The 23,277-nt window shown below is 41.7% G+C and overlaps 1 protein-coding gene across 1 annotated transcript in view; it reads right to left on the bottom strand.

The window, feature by feature from the left end:
- The window catches only part of CNTNAP2 (contactin associated protein 2), a 908,805-nt gene that overhangs the window by 426,317 nt on the left and 459,211 nt on the right, over positions 1 to 23,277 (bottom strand). Inside the window, exons 7-8 of the mRNA XM_061996383.1 lie at positions 22,136 to 22,279; positions 15,408 to 15,672 (exon numbers count right to left, since the gene is read on the bottom strand). Coding sequence (XP_061852367.1) covers positions 15,408 to 15,672; positions 22,136 to 22,279 — 409 coding nt within the window. The remainder of the gene's footprint in view (positions 1 to 15,407; positions 15,673 to 22,135; positions 22,280 to 23,277) is intronic.

The raw sequence follows: 23,277 nt of genomic DNA on the forward strand, positions 1-23,277 counted from the left end.
TTTCCCTTTTATAATGCCCTCCATGGCACTTGCAGGTTTGACAGTGCCAATGACATCTTTTCCAGCAGCTCCTAAAATACTACATATACATCTAATATACATGTTATTAGCTATTATTACATCTAATATACATATACATCTAATTAAGCATATACATCAAATTTAGCATTGCAACAGCCTGCCCAGGGAGGGTGTGGAGGCTCCTTCCTTGGAGGGCTTCAAGACCCACCTGGACACGTTCCTGTGTGACCTGATCTAGGTGACCCTGCTTCTGCAGGGGGGTTGGACTGGATGAGCTCTAAAGGTCCCTTCCAACCCCTATCACTCTCTGTGATTCTACTGAATGTTGCTAACTTCTAAATGGAAAAACACATGTGCTATACTCTTCAGCAGTACTTCTAGTTCCAAGCTAACTTCCACAACATAAATAGTTTGATTGCAAAGAGTATGGAAGTGCAGATCTTAGTTTTTGTACCATCAACCAGCTCTTTGCAATATAAAAAACACCCCATTTCAAACCCTGTGCAATAAAGCTTTAAAGCTGTCAGGCAAAGTCCCAAAGGATCAAATGATAACTGGTGAGATTCTGGAGGAGGGCTTTCTGATCCCTGCATGTCGTTCCCTCCTGCCTCCCTTTTACATTATATGAATATGGAGTAAACTGAAAATAGAACTTCCAGAGGCAGGCAGTGAGTCCTGACAGTACTGACAGGCACCAGACAGGCATCACTGACATGGTGTGAGTGCTGATGAAGACTCAGAGGAAAGGATCTTGGCCATTCTTGGACCTCTTGCTGCTGTGCTTAGGTAATCTGCAGAGTACCTTTCAAATAACTGGGTTAAAGAGAGAGGAAAAAAAGATGTATCACAGCATCTTTCTCAGAAACAGTTCCACTCAAACTCTCACTGGATTTCATTTGGCCTGAGATTCTGACTGAGGACAGGAACTGTCAGCATCCCATTGTTTCTCGGCTATTCTCTGCAACATACAACAGACTCTCAATTTCTACTGTCTCCAGTGTAAACTGAGGACACATGGTAGCTACCAAAGTGCTCAAGAACTCAACACAATATCAAGTCTCCTAACAGATTATACCAGTTTTGCATGAAGACTAGACCAAGTTGCTACTTCAGGGTTCTGTACACCTAGATGTGTGAATTATTAAACAAAACAGGATAAAAACTGGATCTACTGCAGTGTTTCAGATCCCTTTCCTAATGCAGGGTGTCAGCTTCATCAGAACTTTACTCATGTTTGCTTAAGATATCTATATACCTGGTAAAGCCTACAAATGATGAAAACACACTTGAGCTGAAAGTTTTTAATCCAAACTGAGCTTCAGCTATTGAATGTGACAATTTCATAGAATCCTAGAATGGTAGGGGTTGGAAGGGACCTTCAGAGATCACCTGGTCCAACTCCCTCAGCTCTGCTGTAAGGGTGTCAATGATACCCAGAAAATGTGGAGTGCTATTTAAGCATACAATTTCTTTTTCATTATGAACAATGCAAGAGTTCATCCTTTCATTTGGCACCTACTACAGTTTGCTCATCACTTCCATGACACTGAGTATATTTTTCTTTAAACAAATAATCTGGAACGAATTCCACAAACCACTATTAATATTTTTAAGAGCTAAATCTTCTTTGCAAGGTTTGGGGGACAGAAACAAAGAGATAAATGTACTTTCCACAGATAATTAAAGCAAAAAGAAAGCTTCTGCTTGTGTGTGCAAAATATGATACAAGAAAGAGCTAAACAAGGTGCTATTAACATAAAAGTAACATTAGGAGTTAATTGCTTATCATTTAAAACAGATTTCCAAAGCACTACTGAATTCTTTCAGGCTTGTTGGAGTTTTCTTGCACTAGAAGTTGCTGAGGCTGTTTCCTTATGGCTGTCTTTAAAAAGTTCTGTGGAAGTTCAATTTGCTTTAAGAAACAAGCGACAGAGCTCCAGAGTGTTTGATACAAGTATTGTTTGAAAAGCAAGAAAAGAAAGAAAGATCAAACCCTCTTCTGTTGAGTCTTTAGTTACCACTGTGTAATTCCTTTTTCCACTTGTACTTTTATATTCAGTGAAATCCTTCCGAGGGCATAATCTAAGGGAAGCCACATTGGACCATTTCCATACAAATAACACAGGCTTTCAAAGGTAGAAGCAGCTCAAGCATTTGCTTCAGTTGTCTGTACATGGCAAATGCCTGCACATAAACAAAGCTGATTTTCTCTGAGTATTTGTCAACTGGAGTTTAGCACCAGATGTGAGAAAACTTCTGAAGAAGCTGAAGCATCTGAGAAATGAGCGAGTCCAGCTGCGCTAAACCGGTGCACAAGAAAAGCAGCCATAAAGGGGGAAAGGAATCAGTAACCAGGAGGTCATAAACTAACACATTCTTTTTCTAACTTCCTGAAGAACTACCAATATAGAATATGTTAAAAAAACCCACCCTGGAATGAGCATTTTTTATCTAAAAAGCTTTTTTGCCCCAACCTTTATACAGCGTTGACTTTAATTCCACTCCGAACCTCACCCTGCCTTAGTGTCCAGGTCCATTTGACATCTAACAGCTCTTTCCTTGGAACAACCCTTGCAAAGAATCATGAAACTGCAGTGGCAGAAAGCAAGGCCTGAAAGATCCAGGAAACATATCCTGCCTGGCAAAAAACTTCAAAGCTTTCCACAGAGCTGCCACATTTCCCTATTGTGTGACTGTTAATAGCTCACTGCTGACTCACAAAAACACCAGTACAGTGCTCTGACTCAGCATCTGGGCAATGGCCAGGGACACCTGAGGCTGAAAACACCTGAAGAAGCCCTCAGAAAAAAGATGACATTCATTCTTCCTCCAAAAGCAAAAAGCTTGGGATGCAGGATCCAGCTGCAGAGCATCAAATGCAGTCTCTGAGTAGGATGCCATAGCTAGATCTGATCTTTCTTACGGGGTGGTACTGCCTCTGCCTGGGGGTTTTTATCATTATTTAAGAGTTTAAAACCTTGTTCTAATTATCAAACAACCTGATGAAGATGGATGACCAACAACATTGACCACAGATCCCTGACAGGAGGGAAAAATAACATTCAGAATGCACATCCAGCTGACTGGTGTATGGAGCAGGTTGGACTACAATGCATCTATTAACTCTTTATTGTTAATAGCAATAGTAGAGTATTATAATCATTACTTATAGTAAAAACAGAACTATAATATTCCACACCTGAGCAGCAAAAGACAAAAGTTCCCAGGGCCAAAGGCCTGCCTCAGGAAAGGTGGGAAATAGAAGATGAACCAAAGCTCACATTTGTGACAGTATTTTCCTACAAATGAAACCTTAAAAGCAGAGTTTGTACTAAGCTGCTCAAATCCAGATGAAGAAAAGCAGGTATGTGCATCCCTTGTGCCTCTTGTTGCTTCAGCAGAGAACTAAATAACCCAGTGTCATCCTGCTTAAGGACAAAAGAATGGTTTAGTGATTTCTTGGGGTTTTTTTTAAGTGATTTGCTAATAAAACAGCACTGTCCAGCTTCCAGAATGTTTGGGACATTTGTGTTTTTAAAGAACTATTTTTTTCACGTGGCCTAAGCATCCTGAGCTGTCCTGCAAGATGCCTACTCGTAAATTTAGTGAGACACACTGTATTATATGACACATCTAAAATCCCTTCCTGTTGGGTTGTACCCTGGAGGCTTTGTGATGAATGAAAAAATGCTTTTGGATTCCAAGACTTAGGATTTGCTCCAATGAACCCTGCCAGGTTAGGCCATTCCATGACTTGCAAGTTCCTTTTCAACTGTATCAGATACAGAGAGCGTTCAACGCTCTGCTCTTCCTCCCTTATGAGGAACAGAACTAGTGAATATTTGTTGGGTCATAATGTTTCCTACCTATAGCCTTGTAGAGTCAATGAAGAAAAGTGAGCATGTCCTAAATATATCTTTGGAAGGTCTTCCACTATCTCAGACATCTTCAACTACAACACCAACAAGGATGTTTCTTTCCACAACTGCAACTCGTTTCTAATTGCAGAACCTCCAGGAAGCAAATAACAATGCTCTGATGTGTGGCTGGGTACAAGTCATCACTCCTGAAGCACACAGACCACGTTTCTCTCTAGGAGAAGAAGGTTATTCAAACCATTGGTGGAAGCACTGCTCAAGCTTTGACTGCAACAGCATCTCCACTGAAGGCAGGCAAAGTACAATGAACCTCCTGTGAGTCAGGATTTCATCCTGGAGACTTGAAGTAAATACTGACTGTCTGCTTTTAAAGCACAGGCAACAGAAACTGGACTGAGGTATAAAGTCACTTTCTGTGAAGTATTTTTGCACTTGTTTTATAATCTGCTGATTGCTGCCTGTAATAAAACATGGCAGAAAACGTTAGGAATGGGTGTGATTTGGGCCATCTCACATATATGATTTAATTTCTACATATGCATAAAGGGATATACATATGGTAAAGGAGGAAGAGGTGTGCTGTGCCTTGTTCTGTGCCCTTGGAGAATGCTTCTGTACATGAAGGTCATCCCTCTGGGACCAGCTATTTCTGTACAGCACACAGTAAAGCTTTATCACACAGCAAATTTGATCAAACATATCACTTGTTGCCAACACTATAGAAACCAGCTTAACTCTCCTGAACATGCCTCAGGACCACACTGTTCTTTTCCAGATTCATTACTGTCAATATCACCAGCCTCACGTTGCCAATCCCACATCCTAGAGACACGGGATCTGCTGTTACCATTATAACAGGTAATTGTCCAAGTAAGAATGTTATTTTGTGCTAGTGCTGTGGTGAACTTGAGTAGCTGGTGTTAATGCATGTGCCAGCGAGCACAAAAAAAGATGTTAAAATGGGTACAAAAGGTTAATGAACAAGGGCTTGGTCCATTCTCTGAAAACTGCAAAAAGCAAAACAAAGTCGTTCTGGCATTTTGAAAGAATGAAACCTTCTAATGCCATACACAACTGTTTTTGGGGAAAGATGGGGAAAGCCATGCCTCTAAATATATCTTTCTTTATTAAGTAAACATTCTACAAAAGAGATGTGGAAAATGTTCAGTGCTTGTCCTCAGTGAAACCATTCCATAAAATCCTGCTTGGTATTAGAATGAGCTCTGTGTTGTATAGTGGCTGCTTCACAGCAAGAGAAATTAGTTTGGGGTTGGTTTTTTTCCCCCTCTATCAAATACATAAACTTAATGAGCAAGTTTTCTAAAGACAATATCATCTGCCATTCAGCTTACAGAATCCAAAAGACTTTGGTTGCTCTGTTTCACCTCAGTGCTCGTGTGCTGCTGCTTCAGCAGCATCTGAAAATGAAAAGCAGCAATGTGCAAAAACGCCTGAAGGGATTCACCATCTTTTTCAGAACTGAAGGCAGAGCTAGTGACACACAACTGGAAAATCTGGGTTGCTTGGTTTTTTTTTTTACCCTGAGCCTATTTTTGCAGCCAAGAGTAACCACTTCTGTGGACTGAGCTGAAAACCCCTAGACAATGCAGGCTGTACCTGATGCCATTTCAAGGCAGCGCTGGGATAGAAATTGCTTTTAGTTCTGTCAATGTCAGTGGAAAATGCCAAAATGCACATCACAGCCGTGCATGACTGTACTGACTAAAAAAAGAACCCCTCAGTAACAGCCAAGCTGACTTCCAGGGCTGCATTGCCTGTGTGAAAAATGGAATTCATCCTTTGGGCGAGACACCAGCCTGTGTCATTGATGCAAAGCTGGAGGTCAGCAGAAGCACCACAGATTTACAGTGGCACGGCTGAAAACAGAATCTTTCCTCTGGCGCTTAAGTTTTATGCAGCATAAAATATGTATGGATGCTTGACAACTTTTCCTTTCATTATATACAAAAGTGACTCTCTCTTCTCTCTAAAATAATACTGTCAAACCAAGAGGGACTGCCAGAAACCTGTCACAGATAATAATCTATTTGCCCAGGTTCCTGAATAGCAATGAAAAAGAAGATATTGAGTGTCAGTTCCCAGCACATAAATTAAAGTTCCATGCCTGCAATTAGGTCGTGTTTCCCCCCCTCCAACCACAAAATGTGTTTGATATTACAAGGAATTTTAATTATTTTTCTGTCAGTAATTGGCTGGAGGGATTGTGGGACACCTACCCAAGGATTACTGATACATAAGATTAAAAGTTAAAAGCTGCAAAACTCCTTGCAAACTCTAAAGGAGTTTTTCAAGGACATTTGCACTGGAAAGGGTATTCCTGGTTTTTGTTACAGGTGTAAATGCTGCAAATGCCCACTTGAAAAGTAACAGAAACCTCCTTTTCCCCTAAAATTTGGAGAAGATGAAAAGACAGTTCTGGTACTTTTAGTGTACACAGTTGATAGCTTCATCCCACAGTAGTTCTGCACAGTGTTATGCAATCACTCTGCTTGAAGACTGTGCCCTTTTTTGAAGTGTTCTTACACAGGACATGTAAGAACCAGCAACATACAAACAAAAGTTGAAGACCTTCCAGGGTTCCAAAGCTGAGGACTTTCCCTTTGCTTCTACATCTCCAAGCCACCCTCTACTCTGTATCCTCTCTGCTGTGGCTTCTTGCTTTGGAATCAACACAGGCTGTTCCTCTGCTTTCTTTGTAACCAGTACCAAGGAATGATCTGTATTCCCCTAGGACAGCTCCCACTTGCATTGCTCAATGGCTGGTGCCTACAGACACCCATTTGTGTCCACACCACACAGCATGAGGAAGGGTCTCTGGATCAGCACAAACTCTCTGGGGCTTCGTCTTGTTGACCCACACACCCACACTCTATAAGCCACATGCAACTCTAACGTGTTTCGTGCCTGGCATACGATTGATGTTACCTGACCATGGCTATGCCAACCTTGTCACAACAGTTTGTCTCTCCTCCTGACCCCACACGTCCTTCTGTGGGTCTGAGGCACACTGGTAAGGTTATGATTTGGAAAATGCACATCTCATCATCAAGTGGTGAATACTGAGCAGGTTACCTCACACCCTGTAATACCAGCCCTTTTTAAGCAATGACCTCCAGCAGATGTTGTGTACAGAAAGGGGACAACATGAGTCTGTAGGGGATAGACTCTGCAGAAGTGTTGGGAGAAAAGCCAGACTGACAGAGTAAGAGCTGCTGTTTTGTCCATAATGTGGATTGTAATCGGCTCTGGACCAGTCTAACCACCGAACTGCTCTTGGATCTCAGTGCTGATGGTGGGGAAACAATGGATGCCACTGCAAGGGGACATCCTAGGAGTGATACAGCCTGTTTACAGAGGGGACAGTCAGAACAGCAGGACCTTGTGGTGAAGCAAGGAGTGATCTGAGAGCACAGATTCACCCACTCTCTGCCTTAGGTCTCCTGGACCCAGTTGAATGAATCCACTATTTGACCAAACGCTGATGTTCTGGGAACTTCCCCCACGCCATAGTTGGCAAATTAGCTGAGTAAACTCTGACATATCCAGCTATATGCACACTGATACACAGACATGGGTACAGTGGCTAGAACTGAAAAGCCAGTAGATTCTTTTCACCCTCCTCTTACAGCCATTTACAAAACACCAGACTCAACAGGCAATAAAAGTGTACGTTTAAGTTTTTATAGCTCAGTGTTCATACGCTGGGGCATCACAAGAGCTGCTTAGCCAATTAGTTCTCCCTGAAACAGAAGTGAAGCAAAAATCAGACAGACTTCCTGCCCTTCTTTTTCATTCATCTCCAGGAAAGTTAAAGTTGCACCAAGGTGAACTAAAGAGCTGACACAACACAAAGCCCAGTCACATTTCTCGAGCAGCACTAACAGCTACAAAACGTGTACAGAAACCATTCTGTCCCATCACTAACAGAAAAATGGGCTTTTACAACATGAGGAAGTTGAAACCAGTGGTGCTGGATGGTATTTGTGCTGGTGCTGAAAGAAAAGGCCGACGTTCCTGTGAGGTTGTCGTCCTGTTGCCACCTACGACAACCCACGCTCAGCAGAGGTGTGTGGCTGCTGCAAATGGGCTTTCCCAAAAGAAGGAGGCAGAGACAGCAAACTAGTAAATTGGGGCAAATAACAGAATATTTCTAAGATCAGTCCTTGCAATAGTAGAAAACATTATCTTCATCTCTCTTCTATTACATGAATACTCAAAGGCATCCTGGGGATACTCCTGTCAGGATGTGCATAAACACACCAAACGTACCTACAGCTCCTGTCTCTATTGCATCCTTTGGTTGATTTCTTTATTGCTAATCTAAAAGGAATATAGCAATGGGAAAACCTCCCATATTCACCTCAATCACCACATATCTAAGTCCTGAAAACAAAAACAATAGTAGATTTTGCCATGTCTTGCCAACGTGTCCTTCTTACTGACCCAAGAGGCGATGCTGGTTTTAACTGAGCATCCTCACTTAAATGTATCTTCCTGCTGTTTTGAAGACAACAAATCTCAAAACAGAGGACTCATTCAGTGCTAAGGGCCTCATCTCTCATCTGCCAAAGCTGAAAGTAAAATTTTCACTGGCTTGACTGGAACCAGACTGGCAGTAAGTGATGTGGATGTGGCAAGCAAAGGCAACATGGAAAGCAATTTAAATGGATTCCACTCCCTGTCAAACTTCCTGAATGATTAAATAATTCAAGGGATAAATTTCCAACTAGTTCTGTCTATCTCTACTCATGTAATTTCCATTCCTTATAGCAGAAAGAATTATTGGCCATTGCACCTTTATCCTGAAGGGATCCAGTGCAACACAGTGACTGCTTAAATAGCAGTCGTAAAAACCCTTATTTCACCTTTCTGTGCTAGAGGATGACCTGCAAAGGTTCCTTCAACTCTGTCCTACAGCCCAGAGGAACTAAGGCCCAAACAAGCAAACTCAACTTCAGCCTCCTGTACAAATCAAGGAAGCCTGTCGAGGGCAACAGCCTGCTTTCTTGCTTCTCAGGTTCCTCCATGCCTGCGAGGTACTACTGCAGCCAACAAAGAGTCAGGTCACACAGCGAAGTAACCAAAAGTGGTGCCATGGATGTTTTGGACCATGTGGTGTGTGCTTGGTAGACAACTCTCCTGTGCCAATCAGTGAATGATGAAGCAGAACCCACAAAAACCTGAACTGAACTCATCAGTTTCCTTGGCTGAGAAAAGTCTGTGATCACAAACTCTTTTCTTGCTGTGACTAGCTTGAGAGCCTGTTGCACCGAGATGCAAAACCAGGCTACGAGAAAAACCAGATAGGAGAAAGAATAACAATTACCACGAGCATGTCTGTCTGTCAGCTCTGTGGAACTCAAACCCACAAGTGCCCATTCATGCAAATGCACTCACTGCTTAGAGCCGTTACCCAAAAATAAGCATAGAGGGAGGAACACAGAGACAAAATTGGCTATCTGGGAAGAACAGAATTGTCTAATATTCAGACTCTCCTGATGCTAAGTCATCACGCTGTCTTTCGTGGGCAGGGTTTGTGTCTCTCATCTCGCTCATGCTGACAAGTGCCTCAAGGGTATCTGCCTCCACTTACACTCAGTGTCTAACCTAGTATCAGTAATCTGGAAAAGACCTGGTGGGAAATGTTATCTTCCCACCAGAAGTGCACTTTTGCTCTCTGTATACACATTCCCTATTTAAACCTTCATTTAGCAAAAGAGGCAAAAATACTTCTTGATTCCCGCATAAAACGCCCCTGGGAATTGTCACTGGAAGAGCACCACTTTAGATCTGTCAGACAGAGGCATTTTATTACCTGAAGGATGTTATCTTAACCCGAAGTCTAAAATATAAATGAACTGCAATTCAGATGACTTGAGATCTAGCAGGAAGACAGGAGGGTGGAAAGCTTCCCAGAGAGGTTCCGCGGGGAGAAGCCTGATTTATTTAATACGGGTAAATATGACAAAAAGATATTCATAACCCAACTTTTAATAAGTTCATGGTTGACAGGAGGAACTGAAGAGAGCCTTGAGCAGCAGCTAATATCAAGAACAAGATGTTAAGTAGCAGAGGTGGAAGAGGAAAAAAGGTGCTCCAAGAGGAAGAAGAGAATTTGACGGCAGAAAATTCTGGACATGCTGAGAATTTCTGGGGTAGGCTGCTATGGGCCAAAGGAGATGATGTCCTTGCCCAGAGACTTACCATTTGTGCTTTGGGGTAAAATCCCAGCGAGCTTCACAGAGCTTCCAGTGTTTAAGTTGAGCAGAGAATGTTTAGATAGGAAAGGTCAAAGCTGTCTATGAAAAGACAAGAAGCGAGAAAGCAAACAGATGACAAATCAAGAGATTACTTTAGGCTCTGCCACCATCAAAACAACTTTTCTCCAGAGGCAGGGAATGTCTTTTCGCTATGGAAAAGGAGGATTTGGGGCTGGCTGTTAAAAAACATTGGAAAGTCATCAGATGGTTCCTCAGGAGCATTATTTTCAATGTTGTTTCTTTGATCAAAGCAACACTCTTCATGTTTGTTAGCGAGTTGCCAATTTTTCCCCATGTTGAAAGCTTCAGAAAACTTTGGTTTTATTAAGAAGGAATTTGGGGTCAGCTGTTGAAGCAGACAGATGTAACTAATTGGAAGAGAAGGAGGCAAGCTGGGAGGTGGGCTGTGCCTTAACCCTGCACTGAACAGCATGTACCTGTGGGTTTGGGAAGTTCCCTGGCAGAGAGAGATGTGGGAGTGTGACACTTTCAGGTTGCGGTTTTCCTTCTCTGCCTGAGAAAGAAGACATTACCTTGTTAAAGCTTATAAATAAATACAACTTCATCAACAATTTATTCTCCTAATTGCAAAATCAAGACCTCTGAGTAGGTTCTTCAGGTCAGCAGGTAGCATATGCTAAAATTAAACAACTTTTAAAACTGAACGGAGCATCATAATCTTCTGGTGTGCAGAAAAATACACTGGGAATGTTTATTTAAGTTCTTAAAGAAAGCAAGACCACTTATTTCTTCCATCTTCTCAGTCTAGCACTGCTTCCATCAACCCCTCAGCTAAGCCCCGCAATTTCCAGGAAGACTGCCTCAATCCCATGATGCCAAGAGCTGAATTTAGTCCCTAACTATATGGAGCACTTAAGATAAACCTCTTGTCTGTTTTCTGACGTGTTCTCCCATTATTAATCCCTATGCTGGGGCACACACAATTGTGAAGATATTAATCACAGTTTTCTCTGCAGAGGAGAAGTCAATGGGATGTTTAACTCTTGATTTATACACAAGCTTTAAGTGTTTCACCTGTGTCATTCTGCACAGTCAGTAGCTTATTTCTTCTAATTAAATCTTTATTTCAGGCTCTCAGTGGGCCTGATTTTCTTCTCACTAACAGCAAATTTATGAACATGCCTCTCATCAGTCAAATGGTGGGAGCACCTAAGTAAGATGAACGTGAAGAATAAGGGCTAAAAGCAAGGCTGGCGACTTAGTGAGACAGTTTTGGTGGTCGGCTCACAGCTAAACAGTGCTTACAGGCTACTGAACAGAGTGCAGGGAAGGGAAGGGAAGGGAAGGGAAGGGAAGGGAAGGGAAGGGAAGGGAAGGGAAGGGAAGGGAAGGGAAGGGAAGGGAAGGGAAGGGAAGGGAAGGGAAGGGAAGGGAAGGGAAGGGAAGGGAAGGGAAGGGAAGGGAAGGGAAGGGAAGGGAAGGGAAGGGAAGGGAAGGGAAGGGAAGGGAAGGGAAGGGAAGGGAAGGGAAGGGGGTTTTGACTGCTGAGAGACCTGTTTTGAAGGAACAACTGGCAAGAGCATGAAAAAAAGGAACAGATTTCCTCAGTAAGCCAATCAGTCAGGAAGTATAACCAACAAGGACTAAAGCTTTTCTCTTTCATATGTCCTACAAACTTCAGCTGCACGTCAAGGTAAAATATTCTGTTACACTAAAAACTGTGTTGTGGGCAAAAGAGTGAACACTTTATTAACACAGTAACACATTTATTACTGGCTTTCACCAGGTTTTTGTTACCTCTATCATTGACTAAGCTGAAGCCCAGGAAAAGTCAGAGACTACTCATTTGGCCCCTTTTAAACAAACTACAGCCAGGTTCAATGAAACTTGAGATCCAGCTTTGCCAGCTCAGCACAAAAGTCTGTTGCCACTCAAACCACACATACTGGGCTGCAACATACGTGATCATCCCTGATTCCTTCCAGCACATATGAAATGTTAATATTACAGCTATATTTAAATGCTTTAATCCAGTGTAGAGAGACAAGGCAGAGGTTTGAAAGTGACTGAAGGCTTGAAAGGAGCAGCCAAATAAACTTCATCTAGCATCATTAAAGAAGAAAGTACAATGCATTTATGCAAAACAAGAAGTGATCTATTGAAAGCCACCTCTCTGCAGGACCTGCTAAGGCTGACAGCAAGTACCTGTGACTTGTCCCTAAAGCAGCAACAACAGAAGGAAAGAGGGAATGCAAAGCAATGTCTGCTTCCTGATTCCCATGAGCTGTGCACTACTGATGCTGATGTTTTCCCACAGTGTGCAATGTAAACTCCTCATAGTCACTCTATTCATATAGAGGTTAAACTTCATGCTCTCAAGCTTTCTATCTGGCCACCTTTGAAGTGCTGCATCCCTGATTTCTCATATTAGTAGTAGCTCTCACTGTTATTAGCAGACAATTGATTCTGCTTGCTGATTATTTGATGTTCTTGCCTCTAAACCTTAACAACTGTCTCAAAACATTTTTACAATGTCATTTCAACAGGTCTGTGGGACTAGAAGTGCTATTACAGGTGATAGTACAGCAAAGCCATGAAATATAAGACATAGCTGCATCTAGGCTGTGTTGGCAGCCTAATTTTTTGTGATACCTCTCACAGGCAAAAGTGTAACTATTCACACCCTCCACACACAGTTCCATAGAAGGCTGCACATTTGACCACAGAAAATTCTGCCTTGCCAGCTGTTAATCAGAGAGAAAGTGTGCAGCTAGTATCTCTGGGACCACACCACTCAGAAACCTCTGCGCCGAAGGCAGACCCCTTTGACTTCAACTTAGGTCCAGCAGGTTTATATCCTGACATCTGTTAATTCACTGCACAAGGAGGGAAACAAGAAGGTGGCTGTGATGTCTGCTGTGCCACAGCAGCATTCCTTCTGCAGCCTTCCCTGGCAGATGCTGTATTTTGCTTTCTCGTGTTCATGTACCATTCGTTTCTCAGGCACTGAAATGCCTCTTGCAGCAAAACTACCAACAAAGTCTTAAAAGAAGAAAATGAAAGCTTTCCCAGGATAGAAAACATCCACATAATGAAAAATATACAAGAAAAGTATTTTTACCATGGTCCAAACTGTAAGAACAAAGGAAACTACTAATTCTTCAAGATACTCAAACTAGCATGGAGATAGTGGATTGTATGGAGATCAGGAAGAGCATCATGGCTGTGAGGACAAATGGCTGTATGTGATTCTGGGGCTGTTATGTGAGCTGATCAAACAGACTGAGAAGACTTACTCTGAGAAGTATTCCACTCAAGATACTTCAGATGGAAGTCAGAAAATGAACACTCTGGTTTCACATCACAGTAGCTGGGGAGTTTTTACTGTGGGTGAAGGTCTGAAGAAAGCAGAAAACCAGACTAAAAGTGTTAACGTTTTCTTTCTTATAGGAAAGTAAAGGCAATGGAGTCTGAAAATGGTTTTGCATCCAGGTGTAACAGTGAGCAGAGCCAGTGGCAAACTGGAGGAATTTTAAATTCTCATAGTATTTGGCTAAGCAGCACTGAAATCTTCCTTGGACCAAAAAGGCACAAGGAAGCTCATGAAGAAATACCATGGGTAGCCACTTCTCTCTGTACACTGGAATGGGCAGAGCCAAGGAAGAAATAACAAAGGTGGGAACTCCATGTGGTTTTCCTAATTGTGACGTGCTACAACCTTAACAAAAGCTTCTTGTTCAAAACCCTGCTGTCTCACCCCAAAATGTTGCTTCATTCTTTCACGAGTGTATCTATGCAACAAAGGCAATGAAATGCTAACTTGTAGTCTGTGGTATTGATTTTCTTGTGCTAAATTAGAATGATGGAAGGAGATATGATGCGTTTTGTGTAGAGTGAAAACATTTTCACTTTACAAAGCAGGTGAATTCTGATTTTTAGTTGGTGCTATTTATATCTTATGCAGTTCTAACTCTGGAATAATTAATTTCATTTCATGCTCAGCTGTATTTCATTAATGGGGTGTGAAAAGAGAAAACTCACAAACATGTCCACTTGACAAATGAAACGTTCCTTTCCCACTTCATGTCTATTTACTCATTAAAAAAGCTTTTTTTTTGGTCTTTTTCTTACATTTCCTCGAGTCTGTTTATATGACCAGGCAGACAACATCTTTTCAAACAGAAATCAAGTAGAAGAGTAGACATGAAAAAAATGACTGTCATTGATTCAGAACTGTATCAGTACATCCAATCCTGTAGAAGATTGAAGGCTCCATCATGAAGTTAAAGAGAAGATAGAAACCTCAGATGATTTTAGGCAAGAAAACAGTCGGCCCTTTTTTGCCTAAGAAAATAGGCTGCCATACATGCTACTTAATTAATCTCTGTCTGTATGAGTTTTAGGTGGAGTTAGATCCATTTAGAGGCAACGCTGTGTTTTCTAACCCACGAGTACATCATGGCTTAGCCGAGAAAAAGTGTGATGTGTTGTAGCCAACATCGTACAGCTACAGCTGAGCCAGAAATGCCCATCAGGGATTTACTTTGGAAAGATAATTTATCAAAGTGGAAGTATCAAGTAACACTACAAGGCTGATCAGCTGGCACGAATACACACCCTTTCTTCCAGAAACAAACCTAATCTCTGGCCTTTTACTGGGTGTTTTCTCACACCTCTTAGTAGACGACTGTTATCCTCCAGCCCAACTCTACAGCACACTCAAAGTGAGGTTAAAAATACGTGTAGTTGGGTTTTTTTTTAATGAGTACTTCCTAATAATTAGGAAGCAGTAGGAGCAACTTCATAGGAGCAACATGTCCACCTGGACACGTTCCTATGCGAGCTGATCTAGGTGACCCTGCTTCTGCAGGGGGTTGGACTAAACGATCTCTAAAGGTCCCTATCATTCTGTGATTCTATGAACTTAATTATTAGCACTTTCTCAACAAGGGAGCACTCTTTCCTTTTGAGCCCAAGTATTTTTGCAGAGAAGACAGCAAGATCAAAGACATTAAAGAAGAAACAGTGCTGCCTCATGGATAAGGGGTGATAAGTTTTCTGGGTTTCACAATGGAATATTTGTGCCTTTTCTTCTGATTTAGCATCTTTTTCTACATTCTTCCACCTCCTACTCAACGACCCACACACAAAATGATTTAATAAGAGTTGCAATTTAAATGTGCTACAACAGTTGTTCTAATTTGCAGGCCCACGATGCTTTTCAACAGCACCAACAAAACCGGTACCAGTGTAAAACGCCACTTACCCGAGGAGATGTCTATCCGGTTCTTCTTCACTTGAGTGACGTTGATATGGACGCCGACTTTGCCCTCGTTTATGTCAATCTCAACGTTCCCCAGGTCATCTGCAAAGTTGCTGAAGACAAGGAGTCCATTGGAGTTCCAGGTTCGGAAAAGGAAACTGACTGAAAACAGATCCTGGTTCGGACGGCCGGGAAGCTCAAGGTAACTGGTGGCATTGAAAAAGACAGGCACTGTATGTGGCTCCACACATGAGAAACTTAAATTGCCCTGAGTAAAACACACAAAAAAAAGAAGCAAAAACGTAAGCAGAATGGTATGACTCCACTAAACTCACAGGAAAGTACTCTAGGCTTCGTTCAGCCTGGAGACTACTGAGATCAATGCAAGTTATATGTAACAACATTTGATTCCTGTTATTGTTTGCTACTCATTTTTCTGGTTTCTCTGGCAGTGGCCCTGTTAGAGTTTGTACTGTACACACTGACAGTAAAAGGCAGCCTTTGCCCTGGAGAGTCTAAGACACAAGTATTGTGTATGCACACAAGTATTCATACTCCCAGTTTAAAAAGGAAGAAGCTAATCACACAGAAACTTGGGCTCGTTCATGGCCACCAAAGCAGCCTATTAGAGTCTAGTAATTCACCCTTTAATAAAAACAAAACACAGCTTTCCAAGTACCCTTATGTCAATGTGTCAATCAGTACCGTACTTGAGGTTGTGAGAGAAGGTTGTATCATACTCCACGAAGAGGAAGTCTCTCTGTTACTTTATCTACAGATAATACTAGATAAGCTAATACTTATTTAAACAGAAGGATTTGGAGGAGCTGATATCCTTGGAGGGCTTCAAGACCCACCTGGACATGTTCCTATGTGACCTGATCTAGGTGACCCTGCTTCTGCAGGGGGTTGGACTGGATGATCTCTAAAGGTCCCTTCCAACCCTACCATTCTGTGATTCTATGAACAATGCCTCATATTTGTAGCTAGCAATTTTCTCTGGAAGAGTAACTGCAGTTTTCACACTGTAAAATTCTGCTCTTTGGGAAACTTTGACAAAAATCCAGTCAACATTATTGATTTCCAAGGCTTTAAAATGTACCTGTAAACACGACTAGGATTAGGGACATGAATTTTCCACTCTGGTTCTCCTGTCATTTCTCATCAAACACCACAATGGTAGGATGTATTACCATGTTTGTCCTTAGAAATCATCAATGATTTGTAGCAATCTCTGTCCAGAATTGACTCTTTAATGCATCAAAGCAAATGGAACAGGAAAACTTCCTTCAGAGTGTGGCAAACCACTTTGGTTTTGTGCTGCACTGTGGCAGATAGATACTCTGTGGTAATTTCAGTTCCATTCGGGAAGGAGGAATTTTCTCTGACGCAGTTTGGAAACTCTTCCTATGAGCAAGAGAACAATTCCTTTGCTGTTTATTTGTACATTGAAAGAATGGATCTAACAACATTTTTGCAGGTATCTGGATGTTTAAAGATGAGGTTCACCCAAGCACTGTTCACTGGCAGGGGCTGCCCAGATGGGTTGTGGAGGCTCCTTCTCTGGAGACATCCCAAACCCAGCTGGATGAGTTCCTGTGTGCCCTGCTCTAGGTGGTGCTGCTCTGGCGGGGGGGGGTTGGACTCGATGAGCTTTCCAGGTCCCTTCCAACCCTTAAGATTCTGTGATTCAGGATCCCAATAGAAGTCAGTCACCCTCTTGATCACAGAAATATTGTTAAACTCCATGTTACCGACTTCCAGGTGTAAGCTTTGATGTCACACAATTTTGTATTCATAATGTATAAATGGAGTCGAAAGTTCATCTTGAGGCACGTTAGAGAATTTGGAAGCGAGACAGGAGCCCTGTGTGTGAAAACCAGTGGGAGGAAAGCCCAAAGTAAGTTTTTGTGGAAGTAATTCTTTTCAACTGAAGCTAGGCTAGATGGCATCAGAAAACACCTTGTCTATGCCACAGCAAGATACTGCCTGTGTGCCAGGTACAGTGTCTTATAAACTATTTCCAAGGCAAAACCAAATGAATAGAAGTGGTAGCTTCTTGTGCACTCATGATCTTAGATTACTCTGGTTCAGCACCTCTTTTTCCTAGAGTATCAGATGTTCTAAGTACAAAGGCCAGCAGAACTAGTAGTTATCAGGTTGGTAACCTCCACCATCAACTAAAAAACACTGATCTTTCCAACAATCTGGAACTAGCGGTTTCTTTGTACTGATCTCCTAAAATATTTGTTCCTATCTTTAAGATAAAACCTCAGCATTACAAGCCATGTTCTTTTCATACACCCATATTCCACAAGTAACAAAAAATAGCCAAGGATTTAGGAAAATAATTGACCCAAACAACTACAGGAAGCTTTTAACTTAGTGTGCCATGAGAGAAATCATAACTACTTTCTGAGTAAAGGCAGAGGACCTCCCTTTCCCCTTTGCTGCTGAGCTGCTTGGCTATTCTGGTGGTTCTTTTCATTTAAAAGTTGCACAGAGATTTGAATTCTAAGTTTTCAGTCAAATAAGCATTAAATCAAAATAGTTAACTCGTTGGTTTGAAGAGTTTTCTGAACATTTCAAAGTATGCTACTCAATACTTTTGGTTAAACCACAAGCTCTCCATACAGGGAATAAAAAAAGCTGAAGAGTGGCTGAAATGCCCTCTGCCAACCTCTGCTAACGTTCTCAGTGGAATAGGGGCACTATGGGTCAGAAACAACCTCTGTTCCTCAGCTAAAGCTGTCCTGGGCTGACACAGAAGGCAACAGCATTTTGTGAGAGTCAACACCTCACACTTCAGCCACAGATGCCAATTATGTAGTGCTCAGAAAGCATTTTGTTAAGAGTTTCTTTTGCTGCCTGTTAGTAACAATTTCCTCATACCAAGGAGGCTTTCACATCCCATTGACACTCTCCTGTCATCACTGATGCACGGGATATTTGCATGGATAATACCATGCAATGTTAATGGCACCGAATGAATTCCAATCCCTTTTCACATCAGTGAATGCATTTACCACAAGCAGCCTGACTGCATAAAAGATTCTGTGAGGAAGTAACATATAATTGCACTTTCTCTGCTAGTTAGTATTTTCCCTACTGAGCCATTCAGATTACTCGGAGCTGGATTATCTATTCCCTCCATGACTGGAACTCACAAGACGACTCCTCTTTTAAGTAAAGCCCATCTGATAGTGACTGCTCACTAGGTCAAGAGTTTGAGCTAATCTGCAGCTTGTCTCTATTACAGCAATCCCGTATTTCAAAGAGAAAATGATCCTCTTCTACACATCCAGAATGACTCGTTGAATAGTTCCCTGGGCAATGACGTTTGGAAGTCAAACGTACACTGCACATTTATACTGCAACTGCTGGTCTTACTAGACAGTTTGGCATGCTACATGGGAAAGGGAACGGTGAACACATCTTAATTTGAGTACCTTGAGATTTGTATCATCATCTCCAATCTCTGCTGCAAATTGGCTTCATGTTTACTCCTAATAAATCAATTCTGCCTATCCACATTCAGATGTTATCCCTTGTGGAAGTACTACCGGGTCTTAAAGCCTCTCCCAATTAATAGAGCTATTGGCTGAATACATTGCTCCCAAAAGAGAGGTATTGAGTTTATGAAGACTACAATACCTGTTAAATCAGGATGGATGACATGGTACAGACAGCATAATGTATGCTAACATTTATCATGTTCCTTCAGCAGTATTCTGAAAAAGGCCTCTCACTCATCTTTCAGCTTAACATAATGTTCACTTGATAGAAATAACATAAAGACAACACTCAGCTTTACACACGGTTGCACTCAGCAGTGCATGGCATAGGAGCTGCAGAAGTGGGTGGAACACAGACTCTAGCAGGGGTAAGGATGGAGGGTGGCAGATACAATTCTCCTCAGCGTTGTTCAGCTACAGGCTTTGAAATTGGAGAAACTGTTCTGTGGAAACTAAATCCAATTAGTATTCACGCTGCCTGCCCTTAACACACACCTCTGGGGAGGAAAATTTGGTAAAGTGACTAAATTTCTACACTCATATTTCTCTGGGCTGCTGCTTATTAGCTGCTCTCACCAGTGGTACAAAGGCCAAGATTCCTCAGTTATGCAAGGGAACAGAAACTCTACAGAGGTGGTTATACTTTCACAGAAAGCAGAAGAGATGGACTGGAAGATTGTTTACAAGCACGTTCTCTGTCTCTGCCTTAGTCCTGGGTCAAGCTGTTTGCAAGAGATAACACCAGCTGTGCTAGTTAGTCACTGCCAGCTTCCATTTGCAACCCGGTCCAGGAGAAAAGACACCTTCTCTGTCTTGGCTAACCTCTTCTCCCTGACTCCCCCCTTTGAGCATCTTTATCATTTGACTCATTTATCTGCTTTGAAAGTAAATCAGGCTCCACTAATAAGAACAATAATAAGTGCTCATAGACCATACATCTAACTCATTCTCCCCAAAGAGCTGTTGTCATCTTACATATCACAAAGGACTGCCAAACTTTTCCCTGTCCCTTTTTCCTACCCTCTAAATCTACAAGACAGACATCATTAAAGTCATTTTAAGTACTGTTACATTTTCTTTACACCCTTACTCTACAACAAATCGCTGAGGAGGTTGGTGGTGCTTTTTTGCTCATAAAGCATGTGCATATGAGACCTAAATGTCTTTTTAATGTAACATTGGTTCAGAGATAAAAATCAAGATGATCTTATTTGCATCTTTGATTCTCTGGGCCTCTCACTCTGTAAAAGTAACTTGTCAGCTCCTTTGCACTGTGTGACTCTTGAAATGCAGCTCTGCATCTGAGAACAGCCTTTCCTTCTGTCTCACACATCCTTAGAACCCCTCTTTCTTCTGTTTCCCCTCCCTGCCCTTGATGACACACTTCTTGTCAGGACATTAATTACTGTGCTTGTGTTCCACTTCATTACATTTGGCCTGTCTTGCCCCTGCAGACAACACACAGTTCAGGGCAGGGTGTGCCTAGTGCGATGGGTTTGTACAGCATCTCCTACTACGGAGGTTTGATCCATGTTGGATTGCTAAAGTGCCATCATCATAAACATGACTAACAACAGTAGTCTCAACCGAGTCTATTTTTCATGCTAAATCAGGCTAAAAACCAGGAGAAAACAAGCTTTTGTCAGAAACATACAAATCCATGTTGATTTAGTTAGAGTAAAATCGATTTTGCTTTAGAAGAGCTGAAGCCATTCAAGTAATTCTACTGAAAACAAAGGTCACCTCTGTTTTTAGCCACTGTCAGAATTGGAAATCAACAGAACCATCAAATTAAACCAGCCTCTTGATGTAGCACTAACTGCCAAAGTTTCTCATGTGGACTGCACTTTCCTGGTACAGGGAACAAAACTCCAAAAAGAAACACACAACTGAAAACCAGAGAGGTGATTCTGCAGAGGCTCTACGGGTCTGCTGTAAGAAGATGCCCCTACCAGCTTGCAGGAGACTCAGCTGTACAAAGCACAGAGATCACTCCTGTAGGAAGATCCTTGGTTAAATCAGGATTCCATCTTTGAAAATCGGGGTTCCAAGCTCATAATGCATTGCAGGCAGGAAAACACGGGCGTTTTGGGGGGGGAAAAAAAGCCAAAGACTTTGGAGATCATGTGACTGGGCTGAAAAAATTCCACAAGAGGGGTTTTCCTCCATGAAATATCTATCATGCTTCTTGCTTTTGACTTGTGTATGAAAAAGGTTCTAAAGGCAAACATCACAGATTCAGAATTACCCTTTGTATTACCTTGACCATTTAGCCAGGTTTTTCAAACAATTATACAGACTTTCAAGCACTCCTACACACCGAGTAATCAAATGGCAATCAATCCTTTCAACTTCAGCATCATTTACATATGTAAATCCTCACTATTTATCCCATAAAGAGAAAGCAGTGGCAGAATCACACACATTGTCTGCAGGACTTTGTGAAGGCTGTAAACTTGCACAGAAGAAAGCCTTCAACGATTTATTCAGACTACCTCAAGCTCGTGGCAATAATACATTTATTTCTTACCCACGTTGCCTTTCAGTGCCAGCAAGCAATTTTAGGAACATTTTAGACTCTTAAAAACACAGTAATTAAAGGACATTCTTTCTTAATCACCCTGCTCATAAAGCTGCAAGTCCTACGAATGCTTAAGCAAGAGAAAAAGTAGAATAAAATGTTAAATAAGCTCTGTAATCTTAATAAGCTCAATAACGATTTTTTTTTTCAAGTCTAATATCTCAAGGCTTCTCAGAGCTACCAGAAAGCACTGTAGAAGTATTCCCTTCCAATGACTTTTGCACTCCAGCAATCCACCCAGCTCTGCAGGGATGGAAGATACCAGGATTTAAAGCCATGAGAAAGATGCAATTGATTTAATAATAAATCTTGTCTGTCTTGGCTTGGGACTGCTGTAATTTGGGAGGAAAGGAAAGAAGCAACTATTGGTTCAGCTGGTTTGCTTTGAAAAAACAGGTCTCTGGAGCTGAAGGTTAATTAGGGAAGGATGAAATTGGAAGACACAGAAATAAAATGCTTAGACATAATTAAAAAGTCACAAATGTACATACAATAAGGTATTTGAGTATATGGATAACATTTGAGGTTTGTTCTATATCTTTGCAGTATCCTGCAAGGGTAGCAGCCTCACACACTCACAAACTCCTTTAGAAGATGCAGCAGAAATTTAGATGACCATTAACTTAGGAACTTACCACATTAGAAGGTTCCAGTTTCTTCCTTCTGGCAAGGTCAGTGATATTATTGCCATTGTAGTTGATGCTCTCCATGCAGCCTTTGAAGTTTTTCCTACTGTTAGAACTTGGCTTCCCAGAAAAAGGCATGCCTCCAAAGGTTATCTTTGAATGAAAGGGACAATGGTGGATGGTTACTTCCAAACAAATTTGCTAGAGACACGTTTGCTGTCTTGGAACACTCAAACATAGTGAATGAGAGAGTTGGCAACAGTGCTTACAGAAAAAGGAGGTATCAAATAAGCACTGCAAAAGCAAGGAATAAAAACCTCTGTAATGAATTTGTGACTGCAAATATTTATGGTAGTCAATCCCAAGTATTATTACAAACCACCCAAACAGTGAGCAGACACTCAGTTGTTCATCTATGGGCTGCTCTTCTGAACACGACTGAACAACCCCTATTTCAAACAAAGAACTTGGAATAAATGTCCACCCTGGTATTTTCCTAAACAAAAGTAGACATGAAATTAGCTGGATAATCCAACTCAAACGATTCTCTCAGTTCCAACTGTGTGCCAGAGCTCAGGCTACAACACAGCAGCAGTGGGCTCCAGTAAGATGCATTTGTTTCCTTTGATGCTTATATACCTGCTCTATCTAGAAGAATTTTGCAGAATCACACAGTTAATGCTATCCCCTGTCAGACAGAAGCCCCTTCCACTACTGAGAACATGCTTTCATCATGTCATTATTGTCAGTGAAGATTTATGCCTTGACTCAGCAGGCCAGAGCAGCTCCAAAGAGAAGATGAAGACAGCCACTACAAAGGCTCAGCCAAACAGGAACTGTTACTCTCCTAATGTTGAACTTCATTTCCCTAAAACACTGTGATATCCACAATCTCCAGTGTTAAAAAAGGAAGAAAAGCAAGTATTTTACAAACTGTGAATGCTGATCTCTGATGAAGTCTGTCCCTGGCACTCCATGGGCTCCACAGCAGGTTTTTTCTGAAATGTTCCAAAGTGAATAAAAGCTGTTTGTTTTCATTAATGCTTTGCAACTCAAATGTGAACAACAAGGACTCCTGAGATTAGTCCCTGCAGTCTATGTTAAGTATTTCTATCCAATAGATGACAGTAGCAACAGCAATGACAGCTAGT

This window comes from Colius striatus, chromosome 5 (assembly GCF_028858725.1).
Source record: "Colius striatus isolate bColStr4 chromosome 5, bColStr4.1.hap1, whole genome shotgun sequence".
Taxonomy (NCBI): Eukaryota; Metazoa; Chordata; class Aves; order Coliiformes; family Coliidae; genus Colius; species Colius striatus.